The sequence below is a fragment of the Pectinophora gossypiella genome, chromosome 1 (genome assembly GCF_024362695.1).
Source record: "Pectinophora gossypiella chromosome 1, ilPecGoss1.1, whole genome shotgun sequence".
In the NCBI taxonomy this organism is placed as follows: Eukaryota; Metazoa; Arthropoda; class Insecta; order Lepidoptera; family Gelechiidae; genus Pectinophora; species Pectinophora gossypiella.
The window spans coordinates 5,378,498-5,398,228 of NC_065404.1; the positions used below are offsets into that span (position 1 = coordinate 5,378,498).

The 19,731-nt window shown below is 37.3% G+C and overlaps 1 protein-coding gene across 2 annotated transcripts in view; it reads right to left on the bottom strand.

The window, feature by feature from the left end:
- The window catches only part of LOC126377912 (clavesin-1), a 54,222-nt gene that overhangs the window by 9,507 nt on the left and 24,984 nt on the right, over nucleotides 1–19,731 (bottom strand). Inside the window, exons 1-2 of one of the 2 annotated variants that reach the window (XM_050026043.1) lie at nucleotides 11,564–11,709; nucleotides 4,000–4,179 (exon numbers count right to left, since the gene is read on the bottom strand). In XM_050026043.1, coding sequence (XP_049882000.1) covers nucleotides 4,000–4,179; nucleotides 11,564–11,573 — 190 coding nt within the window. In that variant the 5' untranslated portion in view covers nucleotides 11,574–11,709. Of the gene's footprint in view, nucleotides 1–3,999; nucleotides 4,180–11,563; nucleotides 11,710–19,731 lie in introns of those variants that run through there. The other variant, XM_050025988.1, reaches the window with a different exon arrangement.

A 19,731-nucleotide genomic window follows, 5' to 3' on the forward strand; every position in this document is an offset into this window, starting at 1 on the left:
CGAAACGAATTTCAATGTCATTTTTTACTGAAAACGTCTTTTATTGACAAGACAATGAAAAAAATAAGTTATGGACATAAGTGCCTACCTACTGTTAGCTAACTCTACAATAAAACGTAAATATTAGTAACATACCCAGTTTTAATCAGTAAATGTTAAGTAAGTAGCTCAAATATCACTCTTATTACGGAAACCAAATATTATTACTACAAATTATAATAAGAAATATTAATACAAAAGAATACAACAAAAAGTCTTTCAGTTTTCGCTTCTCTCGACAATAATCGTCTTCACTTGTTTTTCTTTCCTCGAAGTCGCAGACGGAACACCCGCCAAAACGTTTTTCTCTTAAAAAGTGACGTGACGTTCCTTTTTTGAAATTGCCAACACGGCCATTCTGCAAAGCGCATGCCCTCAGGCGCTGCTCAAATAACTGTAACATAAAATCATTCAAAGATTAATTAATTATCATTCCGTTCGGCCAATCGTGACATAATTTTCCGATCATATTTAAGATTCTATCTGATCTACGTCCCTGTAGTTTTAAGCGTCTTTACATTTTCTTCACTCCTTTCTGTTCCTTTTGGCATAGGTAACATTCTGAATGATTGGTTTAGGCAATTTACCTTTAGACTTAGGTAAACCCGTACCAATTATTTTTTGTTTGGTAACCATGAGTGGAGTGTTGGTGTTTGTGTGAGTGTGAGTGTGATATATACAATTCTCTACTCATGCAATACCAAATCAGTCTTGTTCCTTTAGACTTAGGCAACAAACTGATTGATTGGTTTTGGAAATTTACCTTTAGGCTTAGGTAAACCCGTACCAATTTTTGTTTGGTAACCATGAGTGGAGTGTTGGTGTTTGTGTGAGTGTGAGTGTGATATTTACAATTCTCTACTCATGCAATACCAAATCAGTCTTGTTCCTTTAGTCTTAGGCAACATACTGATTGATTGGTTTAGGCAATTTACCTTTAGGCTTAGGTAACCCTGTACCATTCTCCAGTTTGGTAAACATGACTGGAATGTTGGTGTACGTGTGAATGTTAACTCATGCACTACCAAATCAGTCTTGTTCCTTTAGACTTAGGCAACATCCCGATTGATTGGTTTAGGCAATTTACCTTTAGACTTAGGTAACCCTGTACCAATCTCCAGTTTGGTAAACATGAGTGTGTGTGTGTGTGTGTGTGTGTGTGTGTGTGTGAGTGTTAACTCATGCACTACCAAATCAGTTTTGTTCCTTTAGACTTAGGCAACATCCCGATTGATTGGTTTAGGCAATTTACCTTTAGACTTAGGTAACCCTGTACCAATCTCCAGTTTGGTAAACATGAGTGTGTGTGTGTGTGTGTGTGTGTGAGTGTTAACTCATGCACTACCAAATCAGTCTTGTTCCTTTAGACTTAGGCAACATCCCGATTGATTGGTTTAGGCAATTTACCTTTAGACTTAGGTAACCCTGTACCAATCTCCAGTTTGGTAAACATGAGTGTGTGTGTGTGTGTGTGTGTGTGTGTGAGTGTTAACTCATGCACTACCAGATCAGTTTTGTTCCTTTAGACTTAGGCAACATACTGATTGATTGGTTTAGGCAATTTACCTTTAGGCTTAGGTAAACCTGTACCAATCTCGAGTTTGGTAAACATGAGTGTGGATTGCAAACATGTGTATGTGTGTGTGTGTGTGTGTGTGTGTGTGTGTGTGTGTGTGTGTGTGTGTGTGTGTGTGCGCGCGTGTTTGTGTGTGTGTGTGTGCGCGCGTGTGTTTGTGTGTGTGAGATAGCGAGAGAGAGAGAGAGAGGTGCGTGTGCGTGCGTTAAGGTACATATAAATATATAGATGAATAATAAAATAAATAAATATTATTAGTAAACAATCACCTATAATTATTATTGCCAACATGAGCTTACAATTGACTCCAGTTGTCTAACCAAAACCAGGGCGTCATGTTTTCCACGACAACTGTTCCTGTGTAGCGTTTGTCTGGACGTTCACAAGTATGTGTCATGGCCCAGGACTTGTATACCCTTATAAGGGCCCTTATATGTAGGCAACAAGTTTTACTCCGGCCGTCATTTGATTGATTTATAATTATTACAAGTACCAAATCACCAATTATGTAAAGTAACCGTACTCGTAGACGTACTCACTGGTTCACGTTTCTATTTTCGGCTGCTCTTCAACTTCCTCTTCTTAATGAGTTCATACCTAGCAGGTGAACGCGCTTTCGTTTCGATCGTGATCTGCAATCGATGGTAAACACATCACCATACCTGGTGCTTCCCGCTACCGGCGATTTTCTTCGCGGCAAAGGTAGCGGCGTCCTTGACCTGCTCAGCCCCCTACTTAGAGCGTGAACGGGAAGGCCTCCGCTTCGATCTGGACTTTCGCTCGTCCATTACGGCAATGGATCCGAAACACTTCTGATGTTAGCTAACTCTACAATAAAACGTAAATATTAGTAACATACCCAGTTTTAATCAGTAAATGTTAAGTAAGTAGCTCAAATATCACTCTTATTACGGAAACCAAATATTATTACTACAAATTATAATAAGAAATATTAATACAAAAGAATACAACAAAAAGTCTTTCAGTTTTCGCTTCTCTCGACAATAATCGTCTTCACTTGTTTTTCTTTCCTCGAAGTCGCAGACGGAACACCCGCCAAAACGTTTTTCTCTTAAAAAGTGACGTGACGTTCCTTTTTTGAAATTGCCAACACTACATGTTTAGTTTTAGCGCAATGTATAGCTTACTTATTTGTAAATTTAAAATTCCATATGCCTTACTCAAAGCTTCTTACTCGACACAAAGGATATTTTTTTTAAACACAAGTCAATGCTAATTTTTGACAACACAATAAAAAAGGAAATTTACTTAGAACACAATAAATTTGGACAGCAAATTTCATGGTCCTAAAATTAAAAAGAAAACAAAAATGAAGACAATTGACTATCGGTTGCGAAAAAGATTGGTCATGGTTGGACTACAGATTGTATTAAATGCATACTGGCAAGTGGTAGATAATCGAAACAAATGTTAGTGTATAATGAATCAAAGCTTTTATGTCAGGAGGGTTTTCACCAGGTCGCGGACAACCTATCTCCGTAGAGAATTAGATAAAATTGAAGTCACCCCCATGAAACCGGATCGAATTGTCGTTATTATTTAGAATGTAAGTTTTATGAAATAGGCCCCAGGGAGTCGAATAAGCAACATTGAGCAAGTATCAAATCTGATATTTGACATTTGCGCACATAAAAAAGTTAGTGCGTTATGCCAAACAAACGTCAAATAAGTACCTAATTAGCAATATTGCTTTTTTAGTTGAAAAGCTTTATAACCGATTTTAAAAAGGGGAAGGTTATCAATTCGGTTGCTTTTTTAAACCCGAAAGCAGACGGAATTATAAATTATAGAGAACCCAACAGTGGATGATTGCTAGTTATCGTACACTTCATCCAACGTACCATATTATACAAAAAATAATTTTAGCATTGTAATGGTGTTTTTTTGTATTATCAAAGCTAGACGACAGAGTAAACTTCCTTTGTGCTTTACGGAAAATTCCCATAATATTGTTTTAATTAAGTATTTATTTTTCGCAAACGTCTCGGTCTGTTTATGGTAATTGTCTTTTTAGAACAATTTTAAAAACCTAATTACATTTATATTTGGATTCAAAGTAAGTAAGCAAACATCCTAGTGGGATGCTAGCGTAATGCTTAAATCAATATTGTTTTAATACCTAAATAGACCAATCGTTCTTCTTTTAGATATTTATATTCCGTTAGTCAATATTGTCAAAAAGCTATTAAACCCAGACTACGTAGCATAATGTCCGTATTAGATTTAGGATTTAAGAAAAAACAAACAGAATGTTTCTCTTTCTCTCGTGTGGATTGTGGAATCAAAGACCGACCACATGAACCCTGGTGTCAAGGTTATTATTGAGCCGCCAAATGCAAACAAAACATGAATCAGGACCATACCTTCCAAAAGCCGCCGGAGCTCTTCAACGGCAGGCTTGACAACATCAGGCGTCTCGCGCAGTTCGCGGCGCGCGATCTCCCGCACCGACTCGCTTGGCTCATCCAGCTCAAACTGCAGCACGAAGTCACCTAGCTGCACTGCCGGCAGCTTGTCCACGTCCGACAACATGTGCTGCGATACTGCAGAAGAACGAGAAACCATTTTACCACAGTTGAACAGCCACCGAGAAATGGTAAAGGAAACTATGTAAAAGAATGACCGGTTGATGTATTTCGGGATAGTAGGATGAACTGGTGTTGGGGCGAGGAATCTGGGTTTGCAGAAAGATGACATAAGCTTAAGAAGTGTATGCCCCAATGCGAGGCACAGACCTCTTATCATTATGGAATGTAGGTAAAATAGAAATAATACTTATTTTAACTATATATATTCGAGCCATCTCCACTCAAATGTCCAAAAGGATGTTAAAGTATGCAGTACGTTCAGTAATCCATTAGAATAGCATTATTTCCAATATTTTGGTAATAATTGGTGTCTCTTAAAACTTTTATCTGCCGAACTAAAGTATTTGCAGAAATGACGAACATATATTTAAAGTTCAAGTAAGAAAAACATCGTGTTTTTTATAGTTATCGAGGTATTTCCGAATAGTTTGTTTACTTCTTAGAGATTGACGTGTGTCATTTGGCATCTGACAAGTACTTTTGTTCGTGCCTCGTAGGATGAAGCCATACATTTAAATAAAAAGAAGAAATACAGTAAAAAAGTTCGGATGATGGATGTAAAGAACAACACCATAACTAATCAAATCAGCTACTTTCTACTAAACGTCAAAACACTAAATTACTATGGAGTTAGCATGAAAAAGTAACCTGCGACGTCTAGAAATCCGTGAAAAAAGTAAAATAGAAAACTTTTTGTTACCTTATCATCTGTCTTTATTTAGTAATCAGAAACTCATAATTTATAATAAAATTTGACCTAGGTAACTAACTACCCAATTGGATTTTTAGATTAATGACGGAGAACGGAGGAATTCATCAATAAAGAAAGTGTGTATGAAATAAGAATGATTGGGAATTACTCCCGACAACTTAATGGTTATCGGCGATAACTTACATCGCCAACCTGATAACTGACTCAATTTATACGGATAAATCTTGGTCTACCCTCGAAATGATTATATTAGTAGGTAAACTTGATAACAGAGAAATACCTAATTGTGATGAGAGTAATGATGTTAATTTCCCAATACGTATCTATTGGATAGCAATATGTATGATTCATTTATTGTTCTTTAATTGACACGAGAATTTAAATGACGTAAGTAAAATCCAAAATTTCAAGTCAAAGGTTTTTCCAGTTTCTTCTCATTGAAATAAAGAAAACACAAAAGCAGATAAAGTCTTATGTTCCTGATTAAACGCGTAAGAACCCAGCATTAGTGTTTTAGTGATTATAATAAGGATAAGAGTATAATGAAAGCAGTGACTATACAGTCATTTACAAGTGTTATGTATGATTGTCTAGTTTTAAAAGTGATTAGGAACATGTATTGCCTTTGTTTCTCAGAGAAAAATAATGATATATCCTCTACTATGTTTAGAAGATGACCCGTTTTATAAGTACTACCTTTAAGGTGCATTTAATACTTACTCACAATATTTTATTTGCACAATAAAATTGATAGTTGACTACATTGTACTTTTATAGTCAGCACAAATTAAGCTCATTTTATTTTACTACACTGTTATAATGTAATCTGGTAATATATACAGGGTGTTAGTGACATCGTAACGAAAACTTTTAATGATGATTCAGGCCATGATTCTGAATTGATATTAAGTGGAATTTTCCGTTGCAAAAGTATGGAACTCAGAATCATGGTCTGAATCATCCTCGTCAGTATTCGTTACGGTGTCACAAACACCCATACCTACTTGTATGGCTATGGCTACCTATATATTATTGTGCGGGGTGTAAGTGACATCGTAACGAATAATGAAAGGGATGATTCAGCTCATTATTCTGAGTTAATATCAAGTGGAATTTTCCATCGCAAAAGTATAGAATTGAAAATAATTAAAAAAAACTAAAAAATAAACATGAATTTTGCGACGGAAAATTCCACTTCATATTAACTCAGAATCATGGTCCAGTATTCGTTACGATGTCATTAACACCCTGTATGTACGTATTAGTGTCTACCTTTTACCTTTGAACCGCTAACCTTGATTTATAGAAAAAACAAACATAATAATACGTGTTTTATTGAGTTCATCATGCGAATAAATGATGCAATTGAAACAGGACATAATTTTGAACGATAATTGTGTATTGTTGTACATTATAAGTATCATGTAGATACGTGACGTTATCACCTGTTACTTTCGTGTTCATCCAAGTTGTTGGACTAAAGCAAAGAAAACCACAAGTATGACTATGTCGAATCTCTAGCTAGAGTACGCACAAAAGAAGTCCCGTGGACTTAAATAAATTAAATAATTTTATTTCAGGCATGTAACCATATTTACATTAGCAATTATAAAATTAAAATTCAAATTCAAAAATCAATAAAACAAAATAGTAAAATTAAGTTAAAACTAAATCAAATTAGAAAAATACTCAAATAAAATTATTTACTGATTAAATTATTTATTAATATATTGTTATTTATATGAAACTAATGAGGGACTATCCATGCTACGTTTACCAAATATAAACGGCGCTGTAAAGAGTTGCCTTCATTTAACATTCTAATATCGTGAACTTCTAGTATCGTGACTTATATATCGTTCATCTCCTTTTTGGGTACAAATGATGACCCTTGTTATTATACCCAGGTACAACACATCTTCCACCCATTATTATTCTGATCAATATAAAGAGAAGCAATATAGGTAACAACATAATTCTATACCATATTTGATCCAAATATCAAGCAACAATTATTTTTATATATGCCTCTGCCATTGCATTATATATATTTTAATTATGTACGGTTATAAGCAATATCATGTACCCAGTTTAGAACCCTGTCGCACTATTATATTTGGCATTTAATGAGACTTACAGTTTAATTTGTCAAAAAAGGTAATGTGACATGGTTTCAAAGTGTGAAATAGGTAATTATCACGTTAAATCTATACAACGCAATGTATATTTTTTGAGGAACGAGGCTTGGTAAGTTCTTAATTGACAAGTCAATAATTTTAATAATGTTATGCTGATATTGCGACACTAGCGCCGTGGCACCGGAACTTCTTTCACGGACTTTTACCTACTTCGTGCTTGAACGCGAAGAGGCCGGTGTTTATCTATGTGCTTGAAGAAATACTTATAAAGGCAATAACTCACTAGTCCGCTGTTCCCGATTACTACTTACTGATATAACTTTGTAGTCGTTACATGAGCCTGAGTCAGGGACCTTTGCCGTGTCAGTAATAACCCTGATACTTCACGTTGGTATTCCACCTCACAACCCACACGATAAGAAGTAGAAGAATAACTCACTTCTTCCGTTCTACTTCTCTTTCTCATGTCTCTAATACCCCACAACTACTACTCCCACTCCCACTCCCGCTCCCACTCCCACTCCCACTCCCCACTACCACTATTACTACTACCTCTACTGTTTCTTGTTTATCAATGTATCGTGTACATAAATATAATAACTGTAAAATGCATTTACATAAGACCTTAATAAATGCCTAATTAACATCATTCATGTCGACATTGTAAACTAAAGTTTGCTAGACGAAAATACCTACCACGTAGGTGCAACAATTACTTTTTGCAATCATATTCAAACGCGTTTGACCTTTGAAACATTGTAATTACACAAAAAATAAAAATTTAGAACTATTTTTAGCCATTTAAATTTTTTGCCTATTAGTCTAAATTCGGCCTTCATATTTTACTATAGTAACAGATAGGTAAAGTTAGTTAATGGTACTAATTCCTGTAGACACCATCTAATTTTATTGTCAGTTTCTTATCTTACAGGAATTAACACCAATGTTTCTGTAATATAATATGTGTAGGTCCATACCTTCGTAGTAGGATTAATAATTTATCATTATTATTACATTGTTGTACTTATACCTAAAAGATTTGTCTATAACCTGCTTATGTTACAAAACTTGACATACTATAAAACTAGGTTTTTTTGTTGAACACGGGTGAATAATCTTATAATTGATTTTAGGTCGAGTTTCGTAAACAAACCGGCTTTTCTGTTTTGCATTGAGTTTTTGGCGTGAATGGAATATGAATGTGAAACCTATAAAACATCGGTCAGTGATGGAGTACCACTGGCCTATCACTTAATATCTATAGGTACGTAAGACAGTTAGTAAATAGCGTAATTTTAGTTGATTTCAATTTACACTTGCAATGTGCGGAAGTTAACTTTCGTTTTCATATAGCATTTTCTCATCAACCCTGCTGTCAGGGTCGCCAAAGGACTCTGACGTGGCTTATACATACAACTAAATTACTTAGGTAAATAGTAGGGAGCCACCGCTGAACGTCATCGGATGATCAGTCTGTCCTAACACTCCTAAACAACGCCTAAAAAGTATTTTTTGTGATTATATCCCCACAGGTATTCGAATCCGCGACTACCGAATTGTGAACCCCACTTTCAACCACTGGACCAGCACGGCCGTCTTTCCTAATGTCAGATACAAGTTCTGGTGGCAAGTTGTCTCTCAGAGTAGTAATATAGACCATTACATTAGATATCTGACCATTACGTCTGGGTCAGACCCCGGACACTTCATACAAACAAACCTCCTTTTACACAGACACTACACATTGTCATTATCGTACACGCGCATCTGTGTGTGTGACGTCTGACACCATTATGATTCAAGTCTAAACTATGTTCGATGGGGGGTGAGGTAAACCTATCTCAGCCGCTGGTGGGGAGCGGAGAGTTGCCATTCTATTCGTAGTATTATTCCTTATTTCTATGTCTTGTTATCTGCCATCTACTGAGATGCGTTGCGTAAGGTAACTAAGTAGGTAACCAACTATTGAGTTACTGGTGCTCGTAGGCCACTGATCTAAGCCGATATAGGCAATATAGGTATTGTCTATAAGGCTATAAGTGTGTGATAGGTACAGCCTAAAGGATATGTAGGAAAACCTATAACAATACAAGGTGTTAGTGACATCAAATAATTTGACTCTTAGTGTAATTTCCTATTGGAAAATTCATGAACATTTTATATTTCATATTAACTGCGGCACCCATATACCTTTATGTTTTCCAACAAAATATTAATGTTATGTGTGTATATTTTAATGTTGTAAATGTATATGTGTGTCGTAGATTTTACCTAAATAAACTTTTTTATTATTATTATTATTAACTCAGAATCATGGTCTAAATCATCCCCTCAGTAAGTATGTAGACGTTACACGAGTCACAGTCGCAATTACAGTAGGGGCGTTTGGCGATCCACAATAGTAACCCGAAAGTGGCTTGATGAAATCGGTCGTTTACCTCACAACCCACACGATAGAAGAAGTAGAGAATCGAACCTTATAAACACCAATAGTAGGTATCTACAATGATAATTTGCACGCAGCGTTGAAATACTCGTAAAGTATATTGACTTAATCAAAGCATCTTTTAATACACATAACAGATCCATAACCATAATAACAACGCAGTTACCTAACTGTGTGGGTGTAAAGTGAAGATATAACCCGGCAATATTCTGTTGTTAAATTAAAATGTAATGCGGTGAGATAATGACACCAGTTGATGATGGTAATTCCAAAACAAATCAATTTATGTTTCCGCAATACAGTCACTTCAGAAGACGGGTGTGATGATTTTTTGACATCGCTAATGTCGCTAACTGACGTATCTGAAATTTTTGGCGAATCTGGGAGGTTAAAAAGGCCACATCGAAGCAACTCGTCTAGTCTGAGCCCTAGGGAAAAATATAGAAAAGCTTTTATCACGGAAATCGGCCCCTAAGGAGACGAAAAGGGGATGGAAAATACGTGCCGCACGAGACAACCGAAATCCACGTCAAAAAAGGTCCGCAACCGGTTATACGTATTGGGCTCTATATGAGATCACCAGATAGACCATGGACCTTAAATGATCTTGAATTGTAAACGGGTTTAATTATACCTACATTTCAATCAATTAACGCTTCCGATTACCCACTATTATTTATTTATTAAGAACGTTTCTTCATCCTTGTTATTAGGCAGCCAAATCACTAAATTGTATAAACAATATTTTTGTTTTTTTTTAAAGAACGTTTAGGGCCCTGTGCCGAAGTTTTTCTTGCAGCTTTTCCCCGGCTATGCAGATTGTGAGAAGCTGCCATAGTTTTATGCGGATGAGACGTTCGTTGTGTAAAAAATGACTGATGTAGAAAATGAATTACCTACTGAATAAAGATATTCTTGAATTTGAATTTGGAAAACTGTTGTTTTTTTTTCATAATATATTTAATGTGGTTATACATACCACAAAGACTACTGGGAATAGGTCAAACTGAAAAGTAATTTATGTTTATAACATAACATGAGCTCACGACTATAAACAACCTTATTAGAGTGGTCAGAGGTACCTACTCGTGAACTTTTGCCCTACGTTCTGTTCTACCCACACCTCACCGAGCTAGCAAAAAATATTAAAAAAAAACTTAAAATTGATTTGATTTGATTTGTATATTGGTTGTAACATAAAGCTCAGTGAAGCGTGGATATTCAGTTCATCTGCGATGGATGTACCTCTAGCTAGCCCACTTGGGAATAAAGTCGTGTTATTATGTTGTGTTATGAAAGGCAGAAATCCTACCTACAATACAAAACTTAACAATACTTACTAGTATATGGGTTACTCTCGAGAACCGCAATGGACTTTACATGACCTCATTTTTCTAAGGATAAGATTGGGTGTAAATGGTATCCGAGACAAAATGGTCGATTTTAAGTATAAATCAAAAGTCTGCATTTACATTTAAGCACTTCTAGTTTAAGAATAAGTAAAAAGTACTGGGGTTCAAAACACTGTCTCCGGATATGAGGGTAACGAAATATACAGATCGGCGGGGAATCCTTTCACGGTTAAAAATCGGATGATAAAAATTTTGGGATGATATAAGCTTTTTAATGGAAAGAGGAAGGGGAGGACTTTGTCAAACAGTGGGATCTTGTAGGCTAGATTAGATTAGATAAGATTTTTATAGTAAAAAGTATTTTTTTCAGTAAAAAGCTAACACCGAACGCAACATCACCTTTTGTCGTTGGTATATGCAGTTACGCATTCCCACAGTCACTGGGGTGACAACGGGGGACGTGGGACTCCGGATTTGTCCGCCTATCCACTAAAACCCAACGGTGTACCTGCTTGCTCCAATTGGTGGGACACGGGAGCGCGCAAACATTCGCTTGTAAACGTAATCTCACCCTACCTCAACTTCTTGCAAAATCTGTTTTGCAACACCTACAGAAGATTATTGTATACCTCACAATAGCATTCCATTCATTTGATATAGGACATTAATGTATAAGGTTTAAAGTACTTACATTTCCCCATGATAATGCGAATTATAAATTACAAATATTATAAAGAACACGGAAGCACGTTTTCCACTGATCGCGCGATGAAAGATCGCGCGAGACTGCGCGTGCGACACTACCTCGGGATTTATATTACATACGCGGCGCCAGATGAGCTAGCATAACATTACCTACATTTTGTATACTTAATTATTAATTAGTGATCTATCGATCGTATTCGGTTTGGTGACGTGTTAAATGAGCACGTGATTATAATGTATCTCGAATAATATGAACGTGTTATTTGTATTATTCATTCCGTATTTACATTTTGTTTTTCTCGTAAATTACGGTAAAGACTGATTTATTAATATATTAATAAATTATAATTATATTTGTGGACAAAATGTAAATATATATATATATATATCGGAAAACTTTTATTTCACACTGTTTTCCCAGATTGAAAAACAAAATTTTTAAAATTCTAGCACTTTTCGAACCAAATGTACACGTACCATAGGTACACACAGTATTTTTCTAAGTAGTAAGTAATTAGGTACCTAATTTATTGCTTTTTATGAAAATCACACGTTCAAAAATCTTGATTTACGTACTTATTTACTTTCTGACCTATCATCGTGTGCTGACTGTATATAATTATGAACTAAAATATCCAAATTCTTTGGATAAAATTGCTTCAACAAATTATGTTACAATAAAAAATCCAAGAATTAGGTACTTAACAATGATATTCGGCTCTAATGAAGGACTTTCCAGGCTACGCTCCTCAAAAATAACGCAGATGGCGCTGTACAGATTTTTCTTAGTTTAACCTTCTAGTTTCATGGATAACAGACATATGCATGTTTTATCTTTGTTTTTGGGAAAAAATTATGCCCCTTTTTATTACACTCATTATTCATCATCATCATCAGCCCATTAACGTCCCCACTGCTGGAGCACGGGCCTTCCCTATGGATGGATAGGAAGATCGGGCCTTGAACCATCACGAGGGCCCAGTGCGGATTGATGGTTATTAACGACTGCTAATGCAGCCGGGACCAACGTCTTAACGTGCCTTCCGAAGCACGGAGGAGCTCGAGATGAAAACTTTTTTTTTCTTTTTTGTGGTCACCCATCCTATGACCGGCCTTTGCGAAAGTTGCTTAACTTCAACAATCGCAGACCGAGCGCGTTTACTACTGCGCCACCGAGCTCCTCAACTCATTATTATTCTGGTCCAAATATCAAGCAACAATTATTTTTATGTATGCTTCTGCCATTACATTGTTTTTTTTTTTAATAATTATGTACCCGAGTAATGAGAAAATAGGTAATTTTATACGTTAAAGCTGTACAACGCCATCTACATTGCTCCTGGTGAACATAGCTTGGGAAGTCCCTAATTACGTATAATATAGGTACTTATCTAAATTTTGCCTATTTCTGCTCTGTGACGTCTTGCTGTCGATCCACTGCTGTATCGCAGCAGCGGAACCAGTTTGCTTCCCTGCCGTTCAATAACCCGATCAAAATCCACGATGACGCAATAAATAATCATAATTTATTATACTAATATATACTTCTCATAAAAAAATAAATCAAAACATCTCGCAAGTTTATGTGTTTCTTAGGGATTATGAGAAAAATATCAAATATATATAAACTTGTTAGGGCTTCCCTGAAAATAATCAGAGGATACCTGTGACGAGAATCCCTCGCTCGTCCAACGTTAATTTAAATTAATCTAATTTTATTTTAAGTTATATCTGTCATTTTCTAATCCATCGTAAAAGAAAACGGACGGGTAATCCACAAGCATAAAATTTATGGAACACACGTAAATTTTAAGCACAAATCTAAAACAACCCTATAAAAATATATATTGGCTAATAACCCGACAGAATTAAGTTGACAGCACACGTCAAACGGTTTGCATACCAGCGAGATACCTTTTTGATTCGCCTGGGTTATTCTTTAATTTACTCATTCTTCATAAATTAAGAGCTGTCAATCATCAGCATTTTTAACGTCCGAAAAGGAAAGGGACGGATGATTGACAACTTTCAATGTTTCAATTTGAATGAGTAAATGAATTAATAACCCGAGCTAATCAACTAGTATCTCACTGGTTTGCAACCCGTTTGACGTGTGCTGTCAATTTCATTCTATCGGGTTATTGGCCAATGTAAAATGTTTAGAGGGTTATTTTAGATTTCTGCCCTAAAATTGTGTGCCCCATAAATATGCCTAACGATTACCCGTTTCTTTTCTTTTCGGAGGTTAAGAAAATGACTTAAATTAAAAAAAAAGCCCGACGGAAAAATCACGCTCTAAAAAGTATGAAACAGAAAAATTGGTTTATTTTGTCAGAAATTCTTCACAATAGTATGCGTAATAGTATGCGTGAATAATATCAGCTACGCTGACGATATGGTGCTGCTGAGCCCATCGATTGGTGCCCTCCGAAGACTCCTGAAAATTTGCGAGTCCTACGCGGTGGCTCATGGGCTCAAATATAAATGATTTTCAGACCGGATAACAATCGTTACACTTTGAGTCCGAATTTCGTTTTATGTGGTACAGCTCTAAATCATGTTGAGCAATTTAAGTGTTTGGGCCACTGGGTCACCCAGGATCTTAAGGATAGGGTGGATATAGAGAGAGAGCGCAGGGCGCTGTCTGTCCGATGCAACATGTTGGCCCGCAGGTTTGCGCGGTGTACGGGGACTGTCAAAACTGCGCTATTTAAAGCGTACTGTCAGTCCTTTTACACCTGTAGCCTGTGGGTTAACTATACGCAGCGGACATACAGCGACAATATAAAATAACGCGTTCCGGGTGCTGATGGGACTGCCGCGCTACTGCAGTGCCTCCGCGATGTTTGCTGCGGCTAACACGGACGGATTTGCAGCCATCATGCGAAAGCGGTGCGCTTCCATCCTGCGCCGCACGCGCGACAGTCCCAACACCATCCTGCGCGCGCTAGTTGACCGGTGGGACTCTCCGATGCTGGCTCGCTGGATTCGGCTGCACGCAGTCGTATGATTGGCCGCCAGCGTCAGGGAGTCCATCCGGACTTGCCATTTTAATATATTTGTATGTTACTAACACTAGTTTTGTAAGCTTGCAATGGATGAGTCCGAAATAAATGATTATTATTATTATTATTATAGTGACGTTTAGTAGAAAGCCGTGGTCGTATGCCGTGGGAAGCAAACTCTTAGGACAAATTGGCTTTATTTTTCTTTATTTTACTTGAAGTTAGCGGCCTCCGTGGTTCAGTGGTTGAGCGTTGGGCTCACGATCCGGAGGTCCTGGGTTCGAGTCTCAGTGGGACATATCACAAAAATGACTTTGTGATCCCTAGTTTCGTTAGGACATTACAGGCTGATCAGCTGATTGTCCGAAAGTAAAACGATCCGTGCTTCGGAAGGCACGTTAAACCGTTGGTCCCGGTTATTACTTACCTACTTACTTGGTATGTACGTAGTCGTTACATGAGTTATGTCAGGGGCCTTTTGCTGCTCAATAGTAACCCTGGCAGCAGGGTTAATGAGGTTGGTAATCCACCTAACAACCCACAACTAAATTATTTTTTTAATTTTGACAGATCTCATATGTCCACCGAGTTACATCATAGACCTGCAGATTGAGAAGGAATTTGATTTACGATAAATTGCGCACTTTTAGTAAGCATGAACAGAATACAAACATATTGAATTTTAAACAAAAACTATTGGCTCAAATAAGTAAAAACTGTGCAAATGATTTCGAGTGTCGTTTGACTTTTATTCTCGGAGATGACTTTGGGAAAACACATTTCACGTACCACTACAAGATCTACGCAAATTAATGACAAAGTAAATAGGTGTGTTGTAGTATGTGTTTGGTTTTTAGGGTTCCGTAACCAAAGGGTAAAAATGGGACTCTGTTACTAAGACTTCGCTGACTGTTCGTCTGTCTGTCACCAGGCTGTTGTATCTCAAGAACAGCGATAGCTAGACAGTTGAAATTTTAACAAATATTTATGTATTTCTGTTGCCGCTAATAAAAATAAAATAATTATTTAAGGCGGGCAACCGTACAACAAATGCGATTTTTTGGCCCTTTCTTGATCAATATTAATAATGACAACAGGTAGGCAATATGTGTGTACCTACTCGTACCTACTGTTAAGTCAATGGTACGGAACCCTTTGTGCGCGAGTCCGGCTCGCACTTGCCCGGTTTTTTTTTCATTCGGCAAAAGTTCAAAAGGTTTACTTACAGCATACATCACGTAATTGACTGAAAAAGTAATAAGCAGACTCAATTCATTCCCAGAGTCCCTATCGGGGCAGACATAGCCACTATAATTGACGTAGGCGCTTTAGTAAATACTAAAGTTAATTAATATACCTTTAATGAATAGTGGAATTTTCCTTTTTTCATAATTTCCTTAAGTAATTGTTATATTACCTAATAGATTTTGACTGATTGTCAATTAATTAAATACTTTAAAGGAGCTTAATTACTTTTGTAATTTAATATTATTATTAAATGTATTTTAAATAAAGTGTCAGGAACCTCTTTGGTTAACATGTGACTCATTTCAAGGTCATTTAGTTATGTTCTCTTTCGTGCTTCGGAGAGCATGGTAACGGTATGACGACTCGTGACGTATGGGTATGTGTTGAGTCTCGTTTGATGTGCGTAAAGGCAGACTCATTTCATGTACACCGCTTTACGCGTAGACATTGATATGGATACGAGTCGTCATACCCTCTCCGAAGCACGAAAGAGAACATAACTAACTGACCTTTAAATGAGTCACAATATGTTACCCAAACAGGCTGATGACACTTTATTTAAAATGCATTTAATAATAATAATTGTTTAGGTAATTTTAATACATTGCAAGAAATAATTGTAAGAAATATTTTGACCACACACAATAGCTGGTAGCTGAAGAAAGTTTTTCTTAGTTTTCCGAATTACGGATGACAACTCCATCTAGCGTCGATAGTTAATAATGACCTTACTAATAAATGTGTTGTATTATAAGCGGCATCTAGCGAGAAGTAGCACAAAGTGTTAATGTTACATCTACTGCACACTAGATGGCGTAAGTCACGACCTAGAGCAAGGTTTTTCTGAGAGGTCGGGCTCAGCACATCGATCGCTCGAAGGTCAGTGGCACTCGAGCGAAGGGTTCACGGCATTTATACGTATAGAGGTATATTGGCCCTAGAAGAGCTTTCTTTACAGAATGAGAACTAGACTCTAGTCGTCTCCAAGTCGACAACTTTTGCTCTTATGTTGGAGTTTAGTAGCGAGTATAAAAGTATGAAATAAGAATTTAAGCTTAAGTATTACTTAATCATTGATTTATGGATAGGACCACGTGATTTTTGCTTTGCGTCCCCTTCACTAAGTATTTAAATATCTGTCTAGATACAAATATGTTTCTAGATCTATACTAAATTATTAGAAACTAGAGTCATAGCCCTTGGTCTTGGTTCCATACAAGACCATTAACCCGGCCCCAGGGGGGACAGAGTCATCTTCTCTGCCCTCCACTGGGGCAATTCCTGTTCGGCGCGTCCTTGCCGCGGGGGTGGGCGCCTCTTACTTCAGTAGGCCGGAGTAAGATGGTGGCTGAGTTCGAATAGGGACCCAGACCTACGGGGTATAACGTAGAACCCTTGCCCAGGGATACGGGTGAAGACCTCAACGGCTGCAGAGGCGGAGATGGGAGCCATCGGTACGGCAATGCAGGACGGAAGGGGCATGTCACAGGGACTGTAACCTGGAACCTGACAGAGGGCAGCAGTAACTGTCAGTACTATTCAGAGGCAGAGGACAGGAGTCCTAGTATGGCTTTGTAATAGACTACTCTGGGCGCCATCCCACTCGCGTCAGACAGAGTACTGCGGGGCGGAAGGCAAGAGGGAAACCACTGCCCTATTTTTCCCTAAAAAAGTAGCATGGAGAGTATTTTACAGAAATGCTGCACCGACAAGAGCGTGGCTCTTAAATTGATGATGATGAGAGTCATTCAGTAATAGTTTTGTAATCATCCAAATGGTAATATAGACGCCGTTTTTATTGAAATTTATAATTTTCCATTCGAAACGGACAATGGATGATATTATTCAGTTGGGTATGGTTCATAAACTCAAACAATAGAACATTGTAAACCATCTTTCTTGTATATTATGACTTTTCTTTCTAGGTGTACAGATCTGTGGTTCTCTCATTAAACACAACCTTTCAGCGCTCCCCATTTGTTCGGACAAGTAGTTAATGCCATCTGAGGCTAACCTACAATAACTCACTCTTTATGAGTTTTGTGCTCTACAGTTTATCCTTTCCTTACTTTGCAATGCGTATGCTAAGATTTAGGAGTAAGGAACTTTGATTAAAACTTACCATTGAACTTGTTCGAAAATTGCATAATTTAATTTCTACAGTCATGAGCAATACTACCCACTTTAGGACTCTGTCGCACTAACATATTTGACATTTAGTGAGACTTACAGTTCAATTTGTCAAAATAGTTAATGTGACATGGTACCAAAGTGTATACATATTAATGCTCGTGAGCATACTGTGAAAATACCTTGGAACTTGTCTATCTATTCAGCCTGTACTTATCGTTCTCTCTTTCACGCTACTGTTTATGTGTACTTACCTTTTATATTTTTTGTTTCCCTACAACATATTCAAAAACCCATTTAAGATTAGGTAAATATGATTCCCACGCACCTCTATCTTAGAGGCGTCTTATTTTACAGAAAGATGAAAATCTTAGAGACCTAATACACGTTGGTCTAACAGAAAGCTCGGTGAGGTGTGGGTACTTAGTTCATCTGGCGGTGGACTACTACAATTAGTATATAGTCGTGAGCTTATGCTGAAATTCACTTTATCTTCAAGGCGCATCACGCAAGAATTCCCAGAAGAAAATGGAACATACGGTCATTTTCACACGACATTTTCCTCAACTGAAAAACGATCCCGAACTTCGCGGCCCTTGCACAGTTTTACTGCAGCTGTGAATTATTTAGACTAGTATACTAGTTCGGTGCACAGCTGACCTAGAATTGCATTGGAGGGCTTCGGAACTCGGTCGACGGAACAGCTGTGAGGCCAGCGCCGAATTCAGAGTCTTAGATTCTTAATGATACGTAAAAGTGGCTGTATTTTAAGACCGAGTTTCCACAGACGCGGAGATGGCCGGAGAAGAACGGAGATGTGCGGATTTGACCAATCACATCGTTCGAGAGAGCGAAAAACGAAGACGCTTTGTCATTCTCTCCCTCACGATGATTGGTCGATTCCTGCACATCTCCGCTCATCTTCGCACAGCTCCGCGACAATGGAAACGCAGCCTTACGAGTCTGTTGACAGTTTGGCAACAAATTTTTCATTCTGGCAATAACGAGGTTTTGCATTATAGGCCTTTTATGAAATACATAAACTGTGTGTGTATGTGTGTGTGTGTGTGTCTTAGCAACGTTTTCTAGTGTGCCATACATAAACTAATGGCTCTAATCCTCTCGCTAATCATTTCAAATATTGGTTTCCCTTTTTCCTTCTTTATTTAAAGAACATCCATTGTACTTAATTTTCAAATAACCCCCAGAGGAAAGGGCGATGAACCTTCAAAGTTCTCATCACTAATTCAATTAATTTTGACTCTTACACCTCAATGCATTATATATTTGGTAGTTACAAAGAATAAATCAATATTTTTTTGAAAGAACGTTTTGGGCCCTGTGCTGAGATATTTCTTGCAGCGTATTTTCCCCGGCAATTCAGGTTGTGAGAAGCTGCAGTAGTTTTAGGCGGATGAGACGTTCGTTTTGTAAAAAAATGACGATTAAAAGTGTAACTATGTTACCTACTGGATATTTTTGAATTTGAATTTTTGAATTAAGAATAACGGTACATAATGGAGCATGTTGTCCAAGCTGATTGCTTTTCTGTGGCCCTGCCTATAGCATTAGGAATTAGGAGCGTGAGTTACCTAATGTACGGTATGCTTGCAGCATTACGGTTGTTGGTGAGATATTCATTTTTCGCGAGAGAATGATAGAGGGATTTGAAGCCCCTAGGAATCTACTTATTTTTTTTTTGTTTTTATGAGTAAATCCGGCACTGCGCTAGACTCACTGTAGTTGTTTGACGATGTATTCGTGTTTTCGT